The sequence below is a fragment of the Camelus bactrianus genome, chromosome 8 (assembly GCF_048773025.1).
Source record: "Camelus bactrianus isolate YW-2024 breed Bactrian camel chromosome 8, ASM4877302v1, whole genome shotgun sequence".
Taxonomy (NCBI): domain Eukaryota; kingdom Metazoa; phylum Chordata; class Mammalia; order Artiodactyla; family Camelidae; genus Camelus; species Camelus bactrianus.
In genome coordinates, this window is record NC_133546.1 from 50,081,398 (window position 1) to 50,105,279 (window position 23,882).

The 23,882-nt window shown below is 32.6% G+C and overlaps 1 protein-coding gene across 3 annotated transcripts in view; it reads right to left on the bottom strand.

Moving 5' to 3' along the window:
* Positions 1–7,022: 7,022 nt before the first annotated feature.
* Positions 7,023–23,882, bottom strand: part of GRIK2 (glutamate ionotropic receptor kainate type subunit 2) — a 926,084-nt gene continuing 909,224 nt past the window's right edge. For all 3 annotated transcript variants that reach the window (XM_074368582.1, XM_074368583.1, XM_074368584.1), the window contains 2 exons: positions 21,223–21,473; positions 7,023–8,730 (listed from right to left, as the gene is read on the bottom strand). In XM_074368582.1, the coding sequence (XP_074224683.1) occupies positions 8,566–8,730; positions 21,223–21,473 (416 nt within the window). In that variant the 3' untranslated portion in view covers positions 7,023–8,565. The remainder of the gene's footprint in view (positions 8,731–21,222; positions 21,474–23,882) is intronic.

A 23,882-nucleotide genomic window follows, 5' to 3' on the forward strand; every position in this document is an offset into this window, starting at 1 on the left:
CCAGGATTATATGACATCGATGTCAGCTTGACTTCCAATGTCAACAACGGCCCCCCAAGCTGCCAGCAAATGCTTCTCCCATACTCTTCAAATTTACAGTGTAAATAGCATTAATTTTCTTCTGGTTGTCAAGGTTGGTATAACTTTATCATCTTCCTGCAGAAAGGAATTTAAAGACATCCTCACTTTCCATCTGTAGGACAGTAAAGGCTACAGACATTAACCTAGGACCAGGCTCTGTGGATCCCTCTCTGAGTAACAAACCAAAAAAAAAAAAGAGTTTTGAAATATCATGGTCTTATTTCTCTGGCCGTGAATTTATTTTCCCCTCACTCTGCTTGCCCAACAATGAAAGTTTTGAGATAGTCAAGGCTTTGTTATAGACCCTCATCTCTTCCTACTTGGTACTCTTTACTGAGGGAATCTTGTTTACATTCACTATTTCAATTAACATCTCTAGGGTGCTGACTTTAATATTAATGTAAGTCTTCCAAATTCTAACACACATGTGTAATCAATTTCCTACAAGAAATTTCCAACTTGGATGTTTTACAGATATCTCTAATTGTCAAAAACAAAACTAAATGCATCCTCTTACTCACAAATCTAAAAATTCCTTCCACTTTGTTTTATTTCTATTTGATTTGATGGTAACATCAATTGGGAAAGCCATGAATCTGGTACAAATTTGCATAGTATATTTGACACTATTAGTTCTCACAAAACCAGTTTTCCTTCCCTTTCAGACCACCACCCCCTATAGCAATTGTGAGCCTCTTTAAGTAGATCGGGACCAGATGACTAGGGTCTGCCAAAGGGCCATAAGCTGATCTAGAAGAAAGCCTCACATGATACTGAAAGACCAAAGCAATCTGGATTACAGATTATCAGAGGGAGAACAATACCCATAGAGAGATTTTCAAAAAATCCAGAACAGAATTTTAATGAATGAGAAATAAACCTTCATTTTGTTAAACCACTGAGATGCCATTGTTACACAACCAAGTATTGTAGATAAAAACATTGGCATCATTTTGCCTGAGTTTGACAACGGTAATACTTAAAAAAAAAATGTATCTAAGTTCTCCTGTCAGTGGTTTCCTTGTCTATAATGTGATGATAATATTAGCCCTAGCCCACAGGATTACCCCAAGAATTGGAGGAAGTAATTAATATAAAGGACTCATAAATGACTGCACAAACATTATTAGCAATCTTTATGTTTATTATTGAATTCGTGATGAAATTATATAGATGTTTGCCTACCAAATACTTTGAATCTATCTCTTTCTGTTCATCTTAACTGCCACCAGTTGGGTTTAATCTAAACTAACAGGGTATCTTACCAAGACTGCTTCCTGATATGACCTCTTCACCAATCTCCCATATCTATTCTGGTACCTATTTAAACCATGTTCCAAATTGAAGCCTGAGTGTTCTTTCAGAATGCAGATCTTATCCAACAACCTTGCTTTGCTTCAGAGATTTAAGTGGTTTCCATTGCTCTTTGGATAAAAATCAAATAATTAATGTCATTTGCATTACCTTGCTAAGGTCCCACTCTGAGCTATATTTTAAATGCATCTCTACGACGTATCTCCATGCCTTCTTTGTGCTCCATCAACACTGAATGCCTTTCACTTCCTCAAGTACAAGCCATGCTACCTCCTATCACATCACTCTTACAGGTACTTTGTCACAGGCTTGTGAAACTTCTTACTATCTGCTTCTCATCATTCATATTTCAGTGCAGTCATCACTTCCTTGGGGAAGTCTACCCTAATCCTCTAGTCTAAATAAGGTTCTTTTATTATAAGTGCTCAAAAAACACCTTTACTTTTCATCGCCTATGTGAAAGAGTCAAGTACATTTTTTGGTAAACTTTTGGACAGGGCTAAATATTTGAGATTTGGCCATTTCACCCCATTTCAACAAGAATGTCCTTAGTGTTTCAGAGCCAGTTTTTAGGTCACCATTCACTTCCACCATGAAAAAAAAAAAAAAAGCAAGAAACTTAAAAAAAAAAAAAAAAAGGAGTGCTGATGGAATATTTTCTTGTACCTAAGTGAAAACAGAAGAAAAAAATCAACACAAAGCCCATATAATGTAGGTCTTTGTCTATAGCTAAATGAGAGTATGCTGCAGAGCAAAGAAATTGCCAACTGCTTCCTCTTTTCTTGAATTTCAAGACAAAGAATGTCATAAGGGAAATTCTAGGTTTCCATTAGGGATATATATTTTTAAAAATGTAAAGAAAACAATAATACACAAGAGAACCTGATAAAAAGAAAAGTGGGAGTGGTAGATGGCACATGGGTGGTAAATAAACAAAATAGGGGGTAAACAGAACAAGGTAGGATTTAGTGGGCTGGGGCGTGAGATCAGAAACACCAAGGACGGCAAAAATTGCAATTCGTTCCCCTGAATCTGTTTATACAATTTTTTTTAGGACCAGAACCCTTGACTTTTAGGGGGCACGTGGCTGCCCAAATTAAAGTCTACACTTCCCAATTTACCTTACAGCTAAGTGTGGGCATATTATTATTTCTGACCAGTACACAGTACACCTCGTGATAAGTATCCTTACTTACAAGACCTTTTATCCTTCCTTTTGTTCTGCCTCCTGGTGGAAATGTGATTATAGTGGCTGGAGCTATAGCATTTAAATTTAAATTTAGGAAAATTGCTATATAGCATTTATCCTAAAGTATATGAAAACCTTAGATTAGGAGCTGACATATAAGGTCAATGTTAAAAAAATAATATAAAGTATTATAGAAAGAGCATGCATATAGTCTATCTTTTATTTCCCCTTTTAACTTATGAATTTTGACCAAGGTGAGCAAAATTTCTGATTTTAGATTTTTCAGTGTATTAAAGATATTGGATTAGATATTACAGATTGACCTTAAGGTCAGTTGAGAGTGTTATAGTTTTGAAAGTGTAATATTATAGAAATCTCTAGCTGAAATGTAGGAAAAAGACTATTCTCCTTTGTAAAGAGGCAGGGATACATTTGTTCAATTTTTTAAAATTACACTCATAATAAATGTGAAAACAAGGTACAGTGTAAGGCAGTACTTTAAAGAAAGTTCTTAAAATCTTACAATTCAGCATGGTTCACTAAGAAAGTGTTTCTTATCTACATTATAACACATGTTTCTTGAGCTTTATAAAATAGAAATTGGAATGTTTTGAATTAGACCTAAGCCCTTAGGGTATAAATTACATTAGATTCCAAATTTAATACTATTTGACAGGCACTAAAATAGAAATCTTCCCTATTTCAGAAATATTCTTGGGCTCCATTTTGTGAAATTAAATTTTTATTATGAAAGTATCCCCTTTACATATTGAGTTATAAAAATTACTTGGTAAGAATAAAACATTGGCAATATTACATTTTTTTACATTTCTTACAATTGTAAGGGAAAGGTCTGTTCTGTCTCCACTCTATCTCAACCAGAGTGGTTCTTGTTTTTACTTGCTTCCTATCCTGGATTTCTGCATAATATTTTCTTTATAGACAAGGTCCATGTTCCAAAAATGAGTGAAGGACTGAATACATGCATTGCATTTTGCTCCCTCCTTAACCACAAAAATGACAGTAGAGAGTTTTTTTTTAACTGTATAGAACTCCAAGAATAAGGAGAACGAGAGAGGTGAAAATTTCAGCAAAATTTTTGGAAGGAGAAAAGCATATGAACAAAAGCGATAGTTAACCCAGCAGACTGGAAAAAATAGAATCCCAAGTGGTCGGTGTGAGAAGCTGAGAACAAACCAGAACATATCAGAGTCCTCCAAGCACAGGACCCAGCTGTGCAAGGAGCGTTAGTAACTAGTAACGTAGGAGAAATAATACAAGGAGGACCTACTGAATGTAGTTGGAAAACAGTGGATCCCTATATTCTCCTCCCTCTTCTTCACCCCTGTGACGGGAGGATACTGGGTCCAGTTGAAAGTCTGACTGTTAAACGTAACCCAGAGTGATTAAATGGCTTTAGTCATTCTGAAAGCATAATGCAGAGATCCCAAGAGCTCTTAAACCAGAATTAGTAGAACACTGGCAGTCGGGGCCTTAATCTCCAGGCAAGAAATTGAAAGATACTTCTCGGAGGAATCTAACAGGACTGTAAGGAGGGATCCAAAGATAGGGACATTCTGAATGGTTCTTCAACAAATAGCCCGTCTAGACTAATCTATGGAAAAGCTCAAATTAGGTAAATATTCTCCCCTACCCTGCTGTGCACATAGTTTCCAAATCAGATTTTAGTTTCCCTTTCTTAATCATTAACAGATTGCTAAGAATTAACAAACATCTGAAGAAAACCTCTAACATGGAAGAAAGAAATCCAAATAAGCACACAGAAAAATGCAACTGGGAAAGAAAGAACTGAGGTCTTTTCAGGAAGAAGGAGATGTGCTAGCATTACTATTAACGTGTCAGAGACATGAAAGAAATGATTAGAAGAACTCATAGGAATTAAAATAATTTGGCAGAAATGAAAAATCAGTACAATATCTGGGATATAAAGATGACAGGAGTGAAAACTAGGAAAGCAAAGGTGATAAATGTGGACTCCACAGGTCAGTGGCTCCAGTGTTAGGAAAAGAGCAGCTGTTAGAATGAACAGGAAAAGCAGAGAAAGGAAATCATCAAACTGAAGGCCAACACGAGCTAAACTGAAAAATTCGGCAAGAACCTAGCACAATGGATGAAAAAAGATCCATGCCTATCATTGGGATATTTCAGAATGCTGGGGATCAAACAAACTTAAGAGAGAATTAAAAAAAAAAAAACACATACAGAGAATCAGGTATCTGAGTGGCTTCAGGTTTGTCCACAGTGAACTAGAAGTAAGAAAACAGTAAAAGAATGCTTTAAAATGTATCTAAGAAAATAATTTTCAACTTAATTCTGTACCCAGTAGAACTAATCATTATTTATGAGAGAAGAACAAAAGCATTTTTAGACATGAACTGTCTGAAAAAGTGGATCTCCTGGGTAATCCTTCTTTAAAAGTCACCAAAATTAGAGATAAACCTAGAAAAAGGAGGACATCTGTTAGAGGCAACAGGGGATTCAAGATGGTGGAGAGGCTAAGGGGATCCCCAGAAGGCAAGAGAAGGGAGGAATCTCACAATAATGATTGCGCTGCAGACACGAAGGGCCACTCATGAGTTCAAATTAAAGTAAGATGACTCAAATTACAGATATACTTAGGACTGTCATCAGCAAAATAGTCACTGCCATTATGCCATCTTTTAAACTGAAGACAAAATTCCTAGGTGAGCCTGGCTCACATTGTTATCCACATTTTGCACTGTATACAATTCTCTGTATGCATAGTTCATAATAAACAAAATTAAAAAGTATTGTGCTAAAATACTTTCAAATCATTAGTGTTTAGTACATATACTCATTCAATAATAAGAAACTTATTCTTAAAAAATAACTGAATTGCAAAGTATTTGAAAGATTTTAATCAATAAACTATCCTTATCCATTTTACATATTTATAAAATAGAATATTTCCCCTTAGTACTCCCACAATGGTTAGGGTTATTTAGTTATAAATGTTTGAACAGATCTCCTTGGTATTCTCATAGTTGTTACGGTTATTTAGCTGTGAATATCCTTGGTGTTTTCATGTACTCAGTGTTATTTAGTGTGGCATGTGTAAGTATATCCCCCTATTGTTGCACATTGGCTAGAGTTATTTATTTGTGGTACGTGTCTCCCCTGATTACCTGGAGTCATCAGATTACGGTGTTAACTAGAATAGGTGGTCTCTCCTCTTCTTGTACTTGGAGTGTTAACACTGGAAAAGAATTGTACTCCAATATACTGCTTTTCCAGAAAGGAGAGACATTTTTTTCACTGGTTCAAATTATTTTGAAAGTAATCAAGATTTTATGAAAATTAAGAATAGTATCTCACATATGTATAAGCACCTAATGAGTAAGGTAATACCTGTTTTGGCAATAATGTAGAAACCTTATAGGAAATGAATAAAAATTATATATTATACATCAATTATAAATTCTAAATTATCTTGGAAGTTAAAATACAGCAGGTTTTTTTAGACTTTTCATAATTTGTTAGTTATTATCAAATTGTACCAAAGATCTAAACATTTCCTGACTACTTAAAAATTAAGGTTTCACTTTCTGCCTATTATTGAAGTTGTTTAATATAATGAAGAAATTTGAGAGTCCTTTAAAATATGATTAGAATCTGATTGAGTAAAACCTTAAGCTTGACCAAAATCTGAACATTTTTATTAGCTGTATTATTTAAGGTTACTTACCACTAAAATAAAACAATGCTAAGATTTGTAACAATGACTTGTATGCTCCCTAAAATTAAATTTGGGGACAGAATTATCCTTGAAATATGAAATTTAATTGAAAATAACCCTAGACACTAGAAATTTTGAAAACATTTGGGCATTTAATTTTTAATTTAATAGATATTAGCAATTTGATTATGTAACTTTTATAAGTTTAAAGAAATATTTCACAGAGGGTTTTTTTGGGGGGGGGGAGGGTCAGGAGTTCTAGTTAAAATAGTTTTTTTAACTTGTGGATACTTAGCTCTCTTCCTCTTCTTTTGCTAAATTACATTAAATTATCAATGCACAATGAATTCTTAAATTAGACATGCACTGAACTTGAAATATAGTATCAGTAATCACTATACAGTCTTACACAATCCTATGAACGTGGTCTCTGTTCACTCACAAAAAAGGGAAGGTCATACTGCCTATATAGCCCCGAGAACAGCTATTTTTCTCATTTAAACTGCCCTAAGCCTGAAGATGACATTTTATATCCCAGTTCAGCTTTTCGTACATCTGAGTAGCTCATTGCCCGAGCTTTTCTCATCTGTTCTCCGTAGTTGCGAAGGGGCCATCCTTGATGACCCAGAAGTATTCAGGAAGTGTGCTTCCCTTAACACAAAGAGCATCACGTGTGTTCATTTACACATACAAGAGAAAAATGAAAGTCAAAGCTGAATGTAAAATGGACATAATTTTAATGATTTTTTTAAGTTTTGTGCATTGGATTCAAACAGCAAACTGTGTGCACTCAACTGTTATCACAATGTTGTCAAGAGGTCTGTGTCTTTTACCATTTTACACACAATTGTTCATTACAGTATGTTATCAGCCTCGTGGAAACCAGGGGTGTGGCATGGTAAGCAGTGGTGGTAGTGCACCTAGCTTTTATATTATCTAACTTGAAAATATTTCTCTTCTATGATTCCTTTTTTTCTTGATAAAAATAGTTTTCACCAAACGTTGGTGGTGCACACGCACTACCATTCATGCTTGACATCACACCCCCGACAGGAACACATGTTCTTATTTTGTTGATAAAAAGTATTACAAAAATTTCCATACAAAAACTATTTTCATAGAAATCTTGCATTTCCACAAATAAACCTGAACATTTTTTTGAAAAAAAACTGCTCAAGAATTTTGTTCATTTAACATTGTGACTGTATTGATAAATGCAGTCCACTTCAAAGTTCGCCACACATACTTTTCTATAGCTGACCAGTCCCCTTTCTCCATTCACTGAGATCTGCCCAGGCTCCATTGAGTTCATTTATAGCAGGAAGGAGGGTTTAGATTAACAGATCTGGATGTTAGAATGAAAGTTTCAGTCTTCCACATATCAATTCTCAGCCCTCTTTTACAACTTCAGACAAAGATTGCAAAACATCATCCTTTTTAATTCAGAATCTTGGAACCAACTGTTGCTTTTTTATTCTTGGTGTGGGGTTGGGGAAATGTCAGGGGAATGGGTAGGGATTTGGTAGAGTTTCATGTTACATCTCCTGCCGTGGTGAATATAAGAAAAAACATTATTGCCTTGGTAACTGACACTTCTATCTCAATCAGTGACACAGACTGTCAAAAAAAAAAAAAAAGAAAGAAAGAAAAGAAAGAAAAACACTGATGAAGATCTGCTTTATATTCCACTTGCCATGAAATTCATATTTGTCTTGCATTACATTTTTTTCACATCCTATAAACACATATCATTTATTCAGATGATCATTATACTGAGTAACTCGGGGCCAGTAACATCACCACCCTCTTATCTGGGTGTTCAGAAGACTGTACTGTTTCTTGTAACACTACAGTTTTTGCTGATTCCAGGTATTTTTATTCTTAATGATTTTTTTTACTGGTTACCCTTGGGGCATTGATATTCCATCTCCTGGCAACAGTTGGACTTCAAAAGGAACCTGTAATTTCTTACTGGACTGCATTTGAAACCAGCCACAAAATGCGTATGTAACATTCACTCAGAAGAAGGGAGGAACCCATGATAAACAGTGTAACCCCGTGTAACTTGGTTGATCCATGATGCTTGGAAATCAAGTCTGATCATTGCAACTGCTTAGATCACAGAGTCTCTAGTTCATAGACACAGCGGCATGAGGTAACTCATTTTATTTTGCACAGGTTGCATATTTCCACAGGAAACATTCTCGCTAAATTGTTTGGAAAAAAGACGACAGTTTGTGCTTGGGTGTTTGGTCTCCCAGCTTTATGCCATGGTTTCTTTACCTGGCAACCTTCTGTCGTTAAATGTGTGCATGTTGATAACTTCTTCTGTTTTCACAATAACTGGGGCCTGTGGCTTGTGTTTTAACCGACGCTGGCACTTCAGGGACATCCTCAGTTCCTCTACCATGGCGCTACAGAAGGACCTCTACAGAATAACACAGAAAACAGGGTATTACGAAACAGGTCAACTGCAACAGTCCTAACGCAATATTAAAATCATTCTCAACAGACTAGTCAATATAGCAGCCTTGAAATTTTGAAAAACTTCATTATGAAGGTTACAACAAATTGTTACACTTTTAATACATAAAACATGATAATTAAAATATTTTATCAAAGTGGGCAAGTTTAAAGAAAATCTCCACTTGATAGTGAAATGAACTGCCAACTAGGAATGCATACATTACACATTATGTTGAATAAGATTTTCAGATATAAAATTGATTAACAGTGTAAGATACACATCTACCTTAAAATTTAAATCCAAGCACATATACACAAATCAGTTACCAGAAATCCATTCTTGCTATTTAAAAAAATTAGAAAAAATGCACTAGTTTCTAGATCACAACATGAGACAGGAAAATGTTCTTTAAACATGGACTCTTCATTGTGCATCTCAAAACAGAACAAAAATCATACTCACACATTTAGACATAAAATATGGAAAATAATTTCTGGTATTCATAATGTCTTTTTGTGATTATGCCTCAAAAACTATTGGTGATGATTACAAACACATATGATTTCATCACGAAATGACAAATTGTAGCACATTAAGAATCCATGCACAAATATTAACTTTTTTTGCCATCATCAGCTTGTAACTGTGAGTTGGTAAAGAATTTATTTCGTGAAGGAAGAACGACCCTATAAATGTATATTTTTTAAAATCCCCATTGCATTGGCAGTAGATTTGCTAGAAATTCTGCATAACTAGGGCTCATTATTACATGCTCCACAAATTCCTATTACATAGTCAAAAACATGAAACAGAAATTTGTTTGTCCCCAGCTAGTTGAGATAAACCTGTGTTAGTTACATATAAAGCAGATTCCTGAACCAGTTTCTTATTGGTGTTGGCATTCAGAGGTACTAAGACTTAGGCTTTTTCTGTGCAAGAACTAAAAACATGGACAACAACCAAAAATGTGGACAAGTATGAAAAATTTATACAATTCCAAAAAGTGAGATGAAAACATAATGAGATAAACCTAATCAAATATGCATGTGAAGATTTATTTTTTTGCTTTTGGTGTTGCTCCTTTGTTGTTTATCAACTTAGGGTAATTCCAAAATAATACAGGATAAAAATATGTAATACAATATATGTGCCTTATATTTTAAAAAAAACTTTGCATACATCATCTTTTGTGATACTTTAATACTGAATTAAAGTATGACAGAGGAAACTGATTCAGAGAGAGGGCAAGTCACTTTCTGCAGCTCACACCTGCAACTCCAGCAAGATACCCTGATACCCAATTCTGTGATTTTTTGACTCTGCCCTAATACCTTCTTGTCCACTTCCAGCTATATGGATTTTTTTTGTGTGTATGTGCATTCCTGAATAGTTTCGTTAGTGATCTTCTGAACTCTACATCTAGGCTATTACTTTCTGAAAGGCTTACAATTACCAGAGAAATCTATTGTTATAAACATCAGTTATTAACGGTATTTTCTCATCTAAGAAACATGAAATCCAGATCTCCTTTTTTTCCCCATAATGACCTCTCTGAGTCAGTTCTACCCATTCTTTCCCCTAAACCTTTTCTTTCTTCTCTACACATATCCTTCTCTGCTTGGACCTCTGAGGTTTTTCTCCTTTGCTTCTCCCTGCTCGGGTACTCTGCTGAGTTCTTTCCTCCTTCTTATCAATCCAGTTTTATCCCTTCCTGCAGGACATGACTCAGATTTTGACTTATTCAGGAATCACTTTCCAATTGACCAGGCTCGTTATTCTCACTCAATTTAGCTTGTCCCTTTAGTATTTTTCACTCATGCTCATGTTTATCTGGCCTCTAGGTCGTCTATGTATCCCTCTCACTGAACTTTAAAGAGCAGAGATCAAGTTCTCATGGCACTGTCTGTATACACGTGTTCTTTAAACGTTGACTGAATTAACCATAGCTATATATGACCCTAACATTTTAATTCTTATTGAACAATATCCCTAATTTAATTGCTTAGAAGTCTTTTTTCAGAAGCTTAGTAAAAAGCATTGTCTACAAGTGATCTAATTAATTAGACAGAACTTTGTTTAATAACATTAAAATAGTAAAATATATTAATTTATTAGTACTTGTAGTGGGAGATGATTAAACGTCACATGTGAATTCCCCAGTAACTACAGACTTATTGCTATGCATTGTTTATTATGTGTTAAGTTATACAGTTCTGAAATTCATGAATTCTATTTCCTTTTAAAGGATCTGTATGACACCAGTATATGGACACAGTGTTTCTTGTAGCTTAATACCTACTATTAGATGTACTTATTAAGAACATGATGAGAATGATGATGAAGATGGTGATGATGACAACACTGTAGAAATGGAAAAATCTGACTCCAAAAGAGGGAGGAATACATAGTCTTGAGGTAACTTAGTCTTGGTTCTCTGTTGAAACATTTAACAGAAGAATTGATTAGATAATGTACCAAGGTTAGAACCTGATGTCATTGACACTCTAAAATGTTATAGGATGTGAATAACGTTGAATTGTTTGAAATATGCCTTCACATAAAACAAATAAATTCTCAAATATTAAATAATTTATAACACCTCTTTTGGCAAACTCAATTTTTTTTTAACATTTTGTTTATACTAGTTTCAAAAAATAATAAAATGAAGCCATTAATTAACTGTTTTGTCCATTGTAAGTGGTGTAAACAACTCATGTTCTTAGGAAAAAATACCTTATGAAGGTAGATACCCATTCCACTATGAAAGGATTCAACTTTATTTCTAGTATTAAGAAGTGTATTTAGTATCCTATACTTCAAACTACAAATAAAGACATATGAAACTTATTTAAAGCAATTTTATGTAATTTAAAATTTATAATGCTGATTAATATAAAATGTAGGTGAAAAACCTTCCCCAAAGATCACAATACTTTTATCTCTAATTTACATTTATCTTAAGTTAATTATATTTACAAATTTAGAAACCCTGCAAATTATAATAATGTAACCCCACCATTGCCATTTTAGACTTTCTCTATTTTACAAAGCTATTAGAAAGTGAAAATTTTAATGAAGCAAACTTTAAGCAATCAGTAACCTTGATTATATAATGTCAAGTTATCATTTTTGTTAATTATTTTTTCTCTGAAAAAGCTGAATTTTGCCAGTTCTTTTTTGATCCATCAATGTAAATTTACCTAAAAAAATCCTAAGTTCTAATAAAGTCGCTGTGAGGCAATAGATTCTCTTCTCACTTATATAACATTTCTACTCCTTCACAAAACTGTGAAAACCTTTATTTAGATTTGAGTGAAAGTTTGGAATCAACAAGACAAAATTGAAAAATTTACTGATAACCATAAAGTACCATTCACTTATAGTACTAGGGCAAACACATTCATATTTTTTTTAAGCTTTAAAATATAAATTCCATGTCTTGATCTATGTCAGAATCTAAAGTTGAAACTGTAGAGATGATTGTGAAATACAGTTTCTCTGTGTTTAATGTTATCAAAAAATTACTATGTCTGATTTTTAAAGTTCTTACTTGTCTTTTGATAGAGACAAATTGTCTTTCTTCATATCAAGATCTAAATTTTTTAAATGTCTTTTTACTGAACTATGAAATAAAGTTTTGAAAAACTCAAGTGCACTTAATAGGAGTTTCCTGTGTTATAATGAAGAAGAAGGGAGATGAGGAAGAGGAGGGAGAAGGGGAAGAAGAAAGAATGAGAAAGAGCAAGAGAGAGAGGGGGGAAGGAAGGCAGGCAGAAAGGAGAGAAGGAAGAAAAGAAAGGAAGGAAAGAAGGGCAGGAGGAAGGAAGGAAAGGAGGAAGGGAAAGACTGAGGGAGGAAGGAAAGATGAGAAGGAAAACTACCATGCTTTTCAAATCACTTCTTTGGGATAGAAACAACAAATTGTGTCATTAAATAAGGTTAAGTTTATTAGGGTGAAAACAACAACAAAAATGTTTCTTCACATTAATATAACAGACTACAAAAAGAAAAAAGAAAGGCACAAGGATACTAACCATTATTAAAAACCTCTTTTAGTAAGTTTCAAAAGTTTACTAAACAGTGTCTGGATGGTAGGGTGGCACTAACCAAATAGAAGATTCCTGAAAATGAAAATTTAAATCTTTGAGCTGTTAGCATGTATAATTGCATTTAAATTAGTTAAACTCATTATAAAATTCACTATATTTGATGAAGCAACCTGTATTTACACATCTCTAATTCTTGAAACAACAAGGTTGGAAATCTTAAAAGTATATATTTGGCTGTATTTACATTGCCTTTTAAAGAAGCTATATATATATATATATATATATATATATATTTTTTTTTTTTTTTTTTATTTTGAGTATAAGACAACACGTAAATAGTCCACAGATAAATGTTCTCAAGAATATCATCCTAAGTGTTATAGAATAATTTATTCTTAATAGCTTATCTTTCTAATTTACAGGTATGTTTATATAATAACATGATGTGACTGCATTGGGAGAAGCACATACTTTTTTTTTAATATTAGAATCTTGTTGTAAACATGCTCCATATTGAACGCTGATATATTTAAACTTCATTTTTAAGTTTACACTTAGCAATGTCTTTTTTCAAAAACAGCAACTGATGAAAGATAACCAGTTTAATTTTTTAAACTTTGAAGCTCATCACTTTCATGTTGAATATATATAGTCACTTATCGACTGAAGGAGAAATAATCATAAACACTATATGCTACCATCAGTTCTCTATTTAGTATTTATTTTGTAAGGAGGAAACTCTCTTTTATATGTCCTGCTGTCCTATTCTTTGACAGTATACAATTAACTAAATGATATTCTGATATGCATTCAGAATAATTTCCAAGCATTTTTGCATACAGTTTCTAATTGAATCCCTACCAAAAATCTTCAGTTTCCTTCCATCAGGTTTTGTAGCTCAGTGTCCTAATATATACTAGCATATATCAACCAAACTGTTTTGTTTTGTCTGTCATTTAAATTATTTGTTAACTGATTATGAATACTTAGTTCATTTTCACACTTTTAAATTAATTTCTGATGCTATAGGCCGTTTAACCAAGAGTTCCAAAGCAAATGTAGTAGAGACAAATCCAGTCACTATAATTAATCCCTGCAGAAATTTATTTCACATTAGATAATAATTAAATAATAACTAAAATGAAATAAAAAGGATATCAGGTAAAATATGCAATATTTTATATAAATGTTGGTGGACTGAATGAGGAAGTTAAATGTCATTTAATTGACCCTTTCCTTTCAATTTATACTCTTTAATTGGCAGTCTTTTAAAAATAGCTAATGTATACATCAGAAGTATGAATTTACCTAAGACTATATGGATATAGTGAAGTAACAGTGTAGCAATGAGAGATGAAAAATGACTAAGACACTCATGTCAAAAATATAGGTATAGGAATTTTGATCTTGATACTCAGTTCTAGAGCAGCTCTCCTTTTGAAAAAATTGTATTATTTAGATAAGCTGTGCAGAGCCAGATAGGACTTGACCTGTAGGTTCTTTAGTGGCCCTATTGCTTAATCACTCTGATTTTACAGCTAGAGACATTAAACTCAAGAAGTCAAGTTATCTATCTAACGTTATGCACATAACTGGTTTCCAAGCTGAAAGAGGAACACTATTCTCTTGACTTCCATCCTGTGAGTGCTTTATTATACTAGCCTGCCTCATTGACAGCAGTGTGAATTTCAGCTGCGCCTTTTACCTGGACTCTGTTCTTAATAAATGGTAATTTTTCAATACTAAATGATAAACCAGACAGAAAAAAATTATAGATCTAAAAGAAATATATTTTTTCTCAATAAATAAAATGACAAGGCATCCTACTCTTTAGCCTGGATTGTTTTACAATGATAAACATAACCAAAGATTAAAATATTCTCAGAAACCTTGACTCTTACAGAAAGTTACTGAATATCTTTATATTGCATTTTGCAAATACAATGAGACAGAGAAAAATGGGGCATCATTATACATTTTTACATGTCCCCTACTTAAGCTAGAAAAATCAATAAGCTTTGACAAGCTTCAACACCACTTTAGTCGATACAGCTGTGAAATGAATTTTAACAAAAAGCCATGTTAATCATCATAGTCTGGCTAGTAGTCATAATAATACAGTTTTTCAACAAAGTATGTAATATCCAAATAAGTAATGCTTAATTTCGGGAAAGCTCTCTTTCCTTAAGGTACAGTGGTTAAAATGTTATCAGCTTTGTGAATAAAAATAATGACTATATTACAGCAATGACTGCTTATGACCACAGTACAGTCTGTTTACCTAATTCTAATTTCTATTCCACACATTTGACCAAAACATCAGGGAGAAAAACTGTTAAGAAAAATGGCTAAATATTCTATGTCTATTTTGTAGTGCAGTATAAAATAGTGTAAATAGTTATCCTGGGCATCTTTGACCTTGGGAAACATATTTGACCCTTGAGACACTTATCCTCATCTGCACAATATGGATAAGAATCGTTGCACGGTTCCCAGAGTTATTTTGGACTCAGATGCAATATTACACTTTAAAAACTCTAAAGTCATTTATGAAAATAAGGTAGTAAAATTATTATCTGTCAGCTTGAATCTTATTTTAAAACATTATTTATGGGCATAAACAGAGTATGGCTTCTCATAAATAAATGACAAAATCCTATTGCTGATTTGCAAGTAGATTAGTGAGTAAAATGAACACTGGCATCTCATTTTGAAGTATGATTTTATGTTTACATGTAAGAGCATTTTTAAGAGCCATCCAGTTAGTCCTTACATATGCCATTAATGGAAACAGAGATGCTCTGCTCTCAGAGAAAGGCAGTAACATAGAAACAATACAAAATGCACTATTTGTCTAAAGTTTATTTGCCACTTTTAACTTCTGAATAGCAACATGCTTTATAGCTAAATTTTTTCATATTAAAAATGTACTCAGAACTTTTAATTTCAGAACAGTTAAAGGCAGTTAAAATTCCATACATTAAGTTAAAATTCTATACATTAAATAAAAATCCCATAAATGAAAAGCACAGATAGTCTGTGGTTTATAAATAGGCATTATTTGGAAAACGTAAAATTGAAATAGAAGCTTTACTGATGATTTATGACGATGTTTGCTTGACTATATCTTATCCAATAAATGACTTCTTTTACAAAACATTACTCCTGTTAGAACTAATTCTTCAACATTCCGGAAGCAATTTGTGTATCAGGACCTGTGAACGATCTGTTTTCATTCTTCTGGTTCCATGAAATGCAGGTTCAGCCAACTTTGAAAAGTGTTTTCCTTGTGAATAATCTTTCACCCAGGATCCCTAGTCTTGAAGGTTTAAACTAAACCACTCTGATTTTCTTCTTATTCCCCAAATTGCATTGTTTCATTCAGTTGTCCTTTTACTAGGAGTTACAACTGCCTTCTACATTTGTTATTCAGCTATACACTGAAAAACATTCTATGTGCCCTCAAAATTTTTTTTGACTTTTCAGTCAGTGACTGAAAAATATCATTATTTAGAGATTACCTTTGATATGATGTTATTGTTCTATAATACAAATAACTACGTTGACTAAAATGGACTATATCCTGAAAGCAACCATACTAAGTCGTTCTCAAAATGTACCTCAATCATCTTAGTGGAAAGTTAGAACAAAAATGTGTATCCAAGACAGGACACATAGCTTAGTAATTCAATATCAGAGCAATAATTTATATATTTTTCTCAGACATATATACTACATTTTGTTTATACTTAAGTATTAAGAAAGGAAATATTTCTGTCATTAAGTTTTTCATATCAGAAAACTCAGATTCAGATTCAAGCTGTTCAGTCAAGAACATTTGTACAGGCAAATCCATTTTCTATTACGTGGAAAAGAAAATATTTCTATATACATACCAGACAAAAACAAAAGAGCAAACTATGTAAGTTATATTACTACTCTTGCTAGAAATCAGAAGAGGGCAGGATTATGTATATCTTTTAAAAGAGGGTATATTCAAATATTTTTAAAAAGATGAATAATTTCAAGCATAAATTAATAGAACATAATTATGTCATAAAATATTTTATAAAAATTGAAAGTATTATAATTATTTATAACTCATGATTACAAAACCAATGAGTTATCATAAAGGTAGTATATTACCAGAGAAAATAAAATTCTGTTAGTATTAAGCAGATTTTTTTCAGTTATAAGTAAGACCTAGAAGGTAAACACAGGACATTTGAAACAAATCCACGTAATGAAAAGCACTGATAGTTGTCTAAAGAAGTACACAGTTTCTTGGATTGCTTACTGAATGAACCGTAAGTAGTAATATTTTTAAAATCAGGAAAAAGGTAAGGCAAAAAGAAAATCAATTAGAAAATGCACATGTTGATTCATTACTTTTTCAGACAGATTTTTATGAAAGAAAAATCTGAGTATCTTTCCAAATGGTCAAGTTAAACTGTGAAAAAAAATCAGAAAAATAAATACTTAGTTAGTTTATAAGTTTAAATAAATGAAAAGTAATGTATCTTTGATGCATTAATATTTGCATCAAAATTAAAGCCATTAATTGTTCCAAAAATTGTAATACACCATCTTGTGGTTATCTGAAAGGAATGCATTTACAGTTTTGAGATTTTTTTTAAGATCTACATATTTCAGCATTACCTTCTGTTTTCAGATTTAACCTGCCCTCATTTAAAAATAATACAGTCTTCTACTACTCTTAATTATCAATTTGGAAATATAAAAACGTTACAGTCATTAAGATCTATTTGTTCCATTAATAAATTATAAAATATGTGCTATAAAAGACATTTTATTTTCACCTTTAGATAATAATTATTACTGATTTTATCATTATCATCATCATTGGAGGTAAGACTTAACATAGAAATACATCAGTTATTCATAAATTTTACACATAAACTTCATTTTCAGCTGTACTATGTGTTTATCTGCCAGCCTATGTAGATAAAGATAGAAAATTTCATTTGTTCTTTTAAAAAATACTAGAATACTATAAATTAAAGAAATAAGAAAGAAAACATAAAAAGAGAAGGGAAAATAAATAAAGCACTTTGGGATAGGAATCGTGAATAATATATTTTTGCTTACCTTTAAGGTGCAAACATAATTCATTGCATATTTAGTTCTCAATAAATAATTGTTGATTAAATAAACAATTTTACAAATGTTTACTTTGTTTTTAAAATCTAAAAAATTTCGGTTAAAGACACAATTATAAGTATAAATAAACTCTGAATTCCTGTATGTTCTCATGCATATCTTATAAGAAAATCTAGGAATATTTCACAGTTAATTTTAATAAATTAAACAAGCTGTTAAACAAACCATATAGACCAAGAAAATAAATTCTTTTTCTCAAGAAAATGAGGGAAAATTGAGCCCAAGAACCTAATTTATTAAAATTAATAAAATGGGTCACTTCTAATAAACCCATAATTATTTACTTTATAAACAAATTTCTTTTCACTTATATGGAAACAATTCTTTTTTATTGTTTATGGTAGATTTTTCCAAGTAAGTTACTGGACTCTATTTAATTATTAATTTAAATAGAGAGGAAAGAAAGAAAGAAAGAAAGGAAGGAAGGAAGGAAGGAAGAGAGAGAAAGAAAGAAAGAAAGAAAGAAAGAAAGAAAGAAAGAAAGAAAGAAAGAAAGAAAGAAAGAAAGAAAGAAAGAAAGAAAGAAAGAAAGAAAGAAAGAAAAAAGAAAGAAAGAAAGAAAGAAAGAGATTATCTTATGCCAACAGGCACTGTTGGAGAGCTTGGAGGTACAAACTAAAATCATGAGGTCCTTATCCTAAAGGAACTAAGAGTCTAACAGGGAGAGAAGCACCCACACAGAGAAATCAACATTTGAATAAAATAGTGTGCTAAGGGAGAATGGAGATGTGCATAGGTTTCACAGAGAAAAAGATGGATGTGGTCTGAAATGGACAAAATACATTCCCAACTTTCTCAAAGTTGTAGGAAATTTTTGGAATGATAGTAGTACTTGAAATCAGCCAAGTTAAAAAAAAAAATGAGATATATAGGTCACATTTCCCCCCTCTTGGAAAAGAAAATAAAAATCTAACACCACCTTGTGGAAACAGCTGCGCACTGTACCCAAATCCATTATGCCTATTGATTAGGAAAAGCTTTCTTGGCAAGTTGATACCTGCTCTTGAATCTCTGATTTAAAATGACTAGTGGGAGTCTGCCAGGTAGAAAATGGACAAAGTTTGCTCAGGTCGAATGGAAGAGGGTTTTTAAAAAGCTGGATGACCTTGGAACATTGAAAGTAATTTAGTGTGGCTAGAGTACAGGTACAAATTAGGGAGAAACAAAAGATAAAACTACAGTGGTGGACAGAGCTGGGGAATTTGAACTGCATTACAGAAGCTATGTGGAGACAGTGTGTGAGCATTGGGGAATGTGACTAATAATGTTCATGTCATGTCAACACAGTTGCTTCCTTCCAATATAATATTTTATCTGTTTCAGCCAAAAATAAAAAGTACACTGATCTCCTTTTTCTATTTTTTTAGAAGGCTGTAGAGCTCCATAGGAAGTGACAGCTTGTTGATATATAAAAAATTCAACTAAACTAGTTATTTATAATGACAATAAAGGTTATTTCACAAAAGTAATCCCCATGTCCTTTTTAAAATTTTAAACAAAATGCTTTTAAGATAATTTTGCACAGAGACATGGGCCAGGTAAGTCATATGAACAGGATATAAATAGAAAGGAGCAACAGAATACCACATGTTGTCATGAGATTGTTTTTGTTTTATTTTAATATTGAGCTATAACTGAAAGAAAATCATTGCATAAGGATGATTTGAGGTTCCAACTGGAAAACCTAAATTTCTTCTATAATTTTCGACTCATTTGAAATACTAACTAACCAAATATCACATTTAATAACAAATTATAGTAAAAATGAAAATTGAAGAGTCAATATTTTTCATCTTTGGTTAATTATTTGGATTTGATTCAAAAAATCATTTTGACACCATAAAAAAAGATCATAACATAAAAAGTAGACTTAGACGTAATCGTCAGTAACACCAAACCCAACAGATACTTGATTTAGCCAAGTCAGCAGATATATCCATCCTGAATGTTGTGGGAAAATAAATCATGTGATTGTCTAAATTTTTTCAAACTTTTGAATTGGTTATTTTACTCATAGACAGAATGGGGCTATCAAAATAGTCATTTATAAAAACACTATTTCAAGGAATCAGTACCGTAGTCAAGTAAAAATGTAGGAATGCTGTCTCCAAAATTCTGATTTCAGAAAGAATAAGTAATTGTATCATAGTATCACAAATTATTAAAGACAAATGAAAAAAAATCATATTCCTGTCTTCATATTTACCAATAAAAGTTCATAAACCTTTCACCTATTAAAGAGAATATAATCTCACTCTTATGCAGATCTAAAAGTTAAGATCTAAAAAATGTTTTTTAATTAAAAACAAAGAGACGTTTATATACTAAAAGACTAAAATTTCAGAAGACTTAAAAATGTTAAAACAGCATTTTATGTCCAGAGTCATAAATTTATATTAAAAAGTATCCTGTACCATTTGAAAGAGAGAGAGCTCTATAAATATTCAGCCTTATATTTATAGAACTGAGGGAATCATAGCACTAGAAATGCAAAATCTGAACCAGGTTCACAAACTTTTTGAGAATAGAACATAAAGACATTTGTGCAAAAGACTAAATATATTAAAATCCCAAGAAAAATTACAATAGTCTCAATATTTTTGAGGTTTATATATATTCTTCTAGAAACTCAGCTGTAAGGAAATAAAAAGATTCACTCAGAGTAACATTAAGTGACAAAGAAGAAACTACAATATTCTCACATATTCCTTAATGTAGAAAATGAATTATATTTCCACAATGCAGGTTAAGATTTTTTTCCATTAGAAATTTATTGGACCAAAAATCTTCAGATGAAAATTTCATTTATTCTCTAACTTAAAACTGTTAATTAGTATTGTATCTTAAAACACTTTTTATCCCCAGAGAAGTTTTTTTTTTTTCCTTCACATTACAGTTTCTGGTTTTTACTTCCTTCATTAATTATATTCCTCTAATACACTAATGGCAGTGAGCTTCAAGCAGCAGGAGTTCCTCCTTTTTTCAGGCTTCAGGAAGAGGAGAAGTAGCTACCTGTCCTGAAGCTGGCTTCAAGTAAAAGTATTATATTTAAATTTAACAACCATGAAGGTGATCGTTAGTTGGGTGAGGCTTTGTTATGTAACGAGGGGCAGAAGACAATTAACAGTCACAGTTCTAAGCATTACTCTTGGTTGGAAAGATCAAAAATAGTTTGTTTTATTATAACAATGATTGTTTTAAGTTGTAAAAAAGTGACATTTACCTTTTCCAATTGAGCGTTTTTTTTGGATTTGTATAAAAACTCTCCCACTGCCACAAAAACTGAGAGCACCAAGCCGGCTGCCAGAACAATGAAGATGCCACCAATATTTTGAACCCCCAGGGCACTGGCCTCTTTGCTCTCCTCCTCTGGACACCCATTGCCCCTCCACCACTTCTCCTTCATCATGTGCAGCTTGCCTTCCTCTTGCAGCTGAAGAATTGCTATGGTGATTTTGTCTCTATACGGAGAACCTAAGAAAAAAGAGGTTTGTTAACGATTTCAACCCAGAATTTCATAATTAAAGAAAAGTTAACATGATGAGAGAATAGAGCTTTTTACAAACACTCCAAAGTGTGCCAATATTTATTTTCAGTCAGGAAAAAAAAAGCTGGAAAATGGCAAAGAATAGAAGTTTAACAAGATAAACAGGGTGGGTGGCCTTTCTGATTTTGAAGGATAAAATATATTTTGTTTCGAAGGAAGAAAATATCTCCTTCTAAAAGGCAGGCTCAGCTCAGAGCAGTGAAAAGTAAATAAAATGGTGAGCAGAAATCTACAAAAGGAAATGGATAGAGTGCAAGAATATTTAATGTCTGGGAATCCTTCTACACTGGAAACAGAGCATTGATAGAACAGTAACCTTGATTTTTACAAAAGTTGTAGAAAAAATGATGTTTCCTGTGATAAAGTGCAACAATTAATGGCAATCATGATTAAGCTATATTGAGAGGTAGCTAATACTCTGCAGATAATAAGTAATACTCATATTTGTTATTTGATATGAATGATAGAATAGGTTTGTACAGACTTGGATCATTCAAAAATCCTCACGGGGACACACTGAAAGTTTTTTGGTTGTTTACTTATTGTTTTATGCTTTGGGGAGAAATATTCTCTTCAGTAGAGGCAACAATATAAATGAAATTTGGTTTTTATGCTGATGAGGGCAGATACTCATCTGCATTTGCTATTATATGATAATTAATAACTTTTCTAATCGTTTGCCCAGAAGCATGGAATAATATTGAACTATATGCATCTTTCAACATGTCCCCAGGGATCAGTCTTACTGCTTTCTTCTACCCAAAAACAGCCAGTTTCCAAAGTTTAATCTTCTTTCCTAAATCATTATACTGTATATTCCATTTTTCTGCACAAAATCATCCATAAGTGTTTTTCTATAAGCAGAAAAATCAGATCATATTCAGTGTTGCCTATGATTTGGTTTTGATTTAAATACACTTACATTCATACCTAAAGCTTTATTTTTCACTAAGAGGTCTTAAAAACCTGGCCAGGAAACTATTCTGCCTTATAAGGGGCATCACTACATGTCTTCTCTTCACTTGATTAATATAACAGGACTAATTCAGCATTACTCTTTCAGCAGGAATAGGCAGCTAAAAGCAGAAACATAAGGAAAATCATACAAAGTTAGCAGCCTATTGAAAAAGTTGCAGGAGTGAAGATCTATTAAATCCAGCTGGAGAGCTGTTTCTTTAACATAATCCTCATTCTGCTCAGTAGCAATGTTTAAATATATGGTTTCTATACATTTTTCACAGCTCTCCTAAAGGGGGCATTATCCATTTGTATAGTTAGAGCTCAAATATTTTATTTTTATGGTGCAACAATCCCTAATTATAGTAAGGGAATTTTGGGTCCTCAGTTTCCTTTCTCTACTCTCTCCCAAATACTACTGTGATGAAAATACTCAGTTTCAGTTCTACCCCTCAGCCATTGCAGATTTCAGTGGATTAGCCTAGCCCATGCCACCTTCTACCTTGATCACTCAGAGGACACTCAGCCTATGTCACCTAGTATTACTATTATTTACCTTTCAAGATTATGATATATTTTCCTAAGTAGATTATAAACTCTTTGGAATAGAGGGCATCTATCTGCTCCTATCTATCTATCTATCTATCTATCTAATCATCCACCTTAATTTTCAATCTTCTCTACAGAATAAGCTCTCAGAATGTTTCATATTATGAGGAGTATTGTATCTGATTGAGGCAGTCCTAACATAACGTAAGAATGACAATGGGGGTTTTGGTCTTCTCTGACATGTATTTAAAAACCATAAATGAAGGTCATCTTGTTTGGCTAGCCAGTTTTCATTAATTCACTACATCTAGCTGGGCACCAGCTTCAAAGTCACTTTTACTCTGAATTAGTATTCTGATTAACCATGTATATATTCCCTGTGAAATAAATATTTGATTGAAAAATTTATTTTAAGAGAGTCATAGTCTATCAAATATGTCCTTCAATTAGAAACATAGCATCTGAAACAAACTTTTGTATGATCATACTTGTGAAAATGGTCACAGGTAGTTAATACAAAAATTGTGGCCTCTTTCCTGGAAGTGACTTTGACATATGGAAAATTCTTGATCCCATTTACTAGGTAAGAAAAGGTCCTAACTTACATAGAAGAAAGAAAGAAAGAAAGAAAGAAAGGGAGGAAGGAAGGAAGGAAGAAGGAAGGAAGGAAGGAAGGAAGGAAGGAAGGAAGGAAGGAAGGAAGGAAGGAAGAAAGAAAAGAAAAGAAAAGAAAGAAAGAAAGAAAGAAAGAAAGAAAGAAAGAAAGAAAGAAAGAAAGAAAGAAAGAAAGAAAGAAAGAAAGAAGGAAAGAAAGAAAGAAAGAAAGAAGG